The sequence below is a fragment of the Mandrillus leucophaeus genome, unplaced genomic scaffold (assembly GCF_000951045.1).
Source record: "Mandrillus leucophaeus isolate KB7577 unplaced genomic scaffold, Mleu.le_1.0 Scaffold139, whole genome shotgun sequence".
NCBI classification, from domain to species: domain Eukaryota; kingdom Metazoa; phylum Chordata; class Mammalia; order Primates; family Cercopithecidae; genus Mandrillus; species Mandrillus leucophaeus.
The window spans coordinates 1,491,829-1,495,790 of record NW_012101354.1 but is presented as its reverse complement, the minus strand read 5'-3'; the positions used below and the strand labels follow the sequence as shown (position 1 = coordinate 1,495,790).

The following is a 3,962-nucleotide window of genomic DNA, read 5'->3' as shown; positions in this document are numbered from 1 at the left end:
AGAGCGATACAGTTTTATTTGGAAACCTCGATGTGTCCGATTTCAGTGTGCCATCCAAAGACCTACAAACCTCCAGAGAGAGCAGTTAGTTGCTAATAAGGGCTCTCATAATTTCCGTCAAGCAGTAGTTTCACAGGTGGGCATCCATCTTGCTCCCTTCCTGGAAATCAAACTACATAATTTATTATTTTGTGTTATGTTCCTTAAAATAATATTGTACCTTTCTTCATTTCAGGGGAATGAAATGGTGTTTTATCGATTCCTTAAACTAGAAAGGTCATAGTGTGTTGCAGATATTTCCAGAGTATTTCTGGGGATTGAAAGTGATAGAACTATGTATAAGGGCTTGAAACATTCCCAACTATTTTATTGCTTGTGTTAGATGAGATAGAAAGGAAGTGACCTACCTGTCAACTTGAGATGTATATTATATACATTCAAATATAAGAAGTCTTCTAAAAAAATGTATTGGCAGCTTTCCTTATGTTTGAGTTATAGCTACCTGAAAACTTTTGTTCCTATGCATAAAGATGTCTTTGGTGGACTTGGGAAAGAGGTTGCTAGAGGCAGCAAGAAAAGGCCAAGATGATGAAGTGAGAACATTGATGGCAAACGGCGCCCCATTCACCACAGACTGGGTAAGCTTAGAGGAAAGGTCTCTTAATTATTTCCAATGTATGCTTTACCAACCTTTTTCTTAAAGGCTAACAGACTTTATTGGTTTTTCTTCACTCCCTTTCTACCTCATATCCCTTACAAGAGTTTTATTTTCTTTGTCTTATCTGAATATGTGGTTTTCTTTTTCTTTTAGTTTTCCAAATTGAGAGTCTCCTGTGGATATATAGGTGATAATTGTAAGGTATTATATACTTGTGATTTTCTATAATTTTTTAAGGGTATTTTCTAAAGGTTTAACTGTCTCTGGAGTGTACTTGCATTATAGACTTCTATAATTAGGTAGAAATTAAAATCAATATAATAAGAATGAATTTCTAGACTAATAAACTCCTTGTTTCCTTTTCTGTAATATGCCCTGGTTGATAAGAAATCGTCTAGGCTGAGCGTGGTGGCTCACACCTGTAATCCCAGCACTTTGGGAGTCCAAGGCAGGCAGATCACCTGAGGTCAGGAGTTCGAGACCAGCCTGCTAACATGGTGAAACCCCATTTCTACTAAAAATACAAAAAATTAGCCAGGCATGGTGGTGCATGCCTGTAATCCCAGCTACTTGGGAGGCTGAGGCAGGAGAAACGCATGAACTCGGGAGGTAGAGGTTGCAGTGGGCCGAGATTGCGCCATTGCACTCCAGCTTGGAAACTCCATCTCCAAAAAAAAAAAAAAAAAGTCATCTAGCTGTTCTGTTTCCTTTACCACTGTTAAAAAACATTAAAGGCTGGGCGCCGTGGCTCATGCCTGTAATCCCAGCACTTTGGGAGGCCGAGGCGGGTGGATCACGAGGTCAGGAGATCCAGACCATCCTGGCTAACAGGGTGAAACCCCGTCTCTACTAAAAATACAAAAAAATTAGCCATGCGTCATGGCAGGCGCCTGTAGTCCCAGCTATTCGGGAGGGTGAGGCAGGAGAACGGCTTGAACCTGGGAGGCGGAGGTGCAGTGAGCCAAGATCGCGCCACTGCACTCCAGCCTGGGAGACAGCGAGACTCCCTCTCAAAAAAAAACAAAAACAAACAAACAAACAAAACATAAAGAGGAAGGTGTAATTTAGCCTCAACCATCTTGGAGACTAAAGAGCTTTAGAAGAAACAGGTCCGGGTTATAATGTGGGCTTTCTTAGCAGTCACAGATTTTGTATGCATTGCCTAATTTTAACAATTTCAATGAATGAATGACCTCTATTCTGGAGTGATTGAGAGGCCAACAGATTCTTAGCACTTCACAAAAAGAAAGAAAAGGAAACCCATGATATTAGCATTTCTATAAATAGACCTGGAGAGAACAATGTGAATTAAATTCAGTCAGGCAGAGAGGCTGAAAATATGAAAAAGCAAAGAATAAACTAAACAGGCTTAAAATAAAGAGCGTAACAAAAAGAAGGGAATAGATCTCTGGCCAACGTGGATGATGATGGATAACTCTTACAAGATTTACACTGGGGGCCGGGCGCGGTGGCTCAAGCCTGTAATCCCAGCACTTTGGGAGGCCGAGACGGGCGGATCACGAGGTCAGGAGATCGAGACCATCCTGGCTAACACGGTGAAACTCCATCTCTACTAAAAAATACAAAAAACTAGCCGGGCGAGGTGGCGGGCGCCTGTAGTCCCAGCTACTCGGGAGGCTGAGGCAGGAGAATGGCGTGAACCCGGGAGGCGGAGCTTTCAGTGAACTGAGATCTGGCCACAGCACTCCAGCCTGGGCGACAGAACGAGACTCAGTCTCAAAAAAAAAAAAAAAAGATTTACATTGGGATGACAGACTTACTTATTGCTGTTGATACATCATTGCTAAATTTTTATTGCCTCTTCATCTCATCATCATTCGTTTTGCCCTGCTTTACTGTGGCAAAAATCTTTTCTTCCAATCAGTCAGATTTGTACCTCAGATTCCACATGTAACTTTCTAGTGTCTACCCTTTTTCTTTTTTAAAATTTACTTTATTTATTTATTATGGGATAGGTCTCTCTATGTTGCCCAGGCTGGTCTTGATCTCTTGGGCTCAAGCAGTCCTCCTGTCTTGACCTCCCAAAGTGCTGGAATTGCAGGCATGAGCCACCACACCTACCCTGATCCTTTTTTTTTTTTTTTAACTTTCTAAATGCTGTGTAAAGTCACGTCCTTTAGGGAACCTTACTTGATAAATCCACCTGACATAAAGCCAGTATGCTTAGCACTTAATCAACTGGTGGTCTATTTATTTGTCCATTAGCATGTTAATTTTTTTTTTTTGAGACGGAGTTTCCCTCTGTCGCCCAGGCTGGAGTGCAGTGGCACAATCTCAGCTCACTGCAACCTCCGCCTCCCAGGTTCAAAGCAATTCTCCCTGTCTCAGCCTCCTGAGTAGCTGGGATTACAGGTGCCCACCACCACGCCTGGCTAACTTTTTTTGTATTTTTTAGTAGAGACGGGGTTTCACCATGTTGGCCAGGCGGGTCTTGAACTCCTGACCTCAGGTGATCGGCCCACCTTGGCCTCCCAAAGTGCTGGGATTACAGGTGTGAGCCAGTGCACCCGGCCCCTGGCCTTTAATTTGTAAATTTAACCATTTTTTCAGTTTTATCTGCCCAACCAGATTCTCTCTTGAAGGACAAGCACCATACCTTGTTCATTTGTATCTCTCCAGTAATGATCTAGGACTCTGCACACAGTGGTTATTCAATGAGTATTATTTTTCCACAGCTTGGAACATCACCCCTCCACCTTGCAGCTCAGTATGGTCATTATTCCACAGCAGAAGTACTCCTTCGAGCAGGTGTTAGCAGGGATGCCCGGACTAAAGTAGACAGGACCCCCTTGCACATGGCTGCTGCGGATGGACATGTACACATCGTGGAACTGCTTGTTCGGGTAAAGCAAGAATAGTGGCAAGGTTATGTTGTAAAAAAGACATCCAGTTTCCTGTTTTCTTAAATGGGTACTAGGAAATGACTTGGGAAGGATTAAGTTTAGGACAGTTTATAGCATTAAGTTGCATCTGCAAGACACTTCATGGCAGGCCAGGTGCCTGTAATCCCAGCACTTTGGGAGGCCGAGACGGGTGGATCACAAGGTCGGGAGTTCGAGACTGGCCAGACCAACATGGTGAAACCCCATTGCTACTAAAAAAAAAACAAAAAAATTTAGCAGGACATGGTGGCGCGTGACTGTAATCCCAGCTACTCAGGAAGCTGAGGCAAGAGAATCACTTGAACCCAGGAGGTGGAGGTGTGGTGAGCCAAGATTGCGCCACTGCACTCCAGTCTGGATGACAGAGCAAGAATCTGTCTCAAAAAAAAAAAAAAAAAAAA

General features: G+C 43.2%; 1 protein-coding gene across 1 annotated transcript in view; it reads left to right on the top strand.

The window, feature by feature from the left end:
• Nucleotides 1-3,962, top strand: part of GABPB2 (GA binding protein transcription factor, beta subunit 2) — an 82,231-nt gene that overhangs the window by 17,160 nt on the left and 61,109 nt on the right. The window contains exons 2-3 of the mRNA XM_011973562.1: nt 531-638; nt 3,355-3,522. Coding sequence (XP_011828952.1) covers nt 531-638; nt 3,355-3,522 — 276 coding nt within the window. The remainder of the gene's footprint in view (nt 1-530; nt 639-3,354; nt 3,523-3,962) is intronic.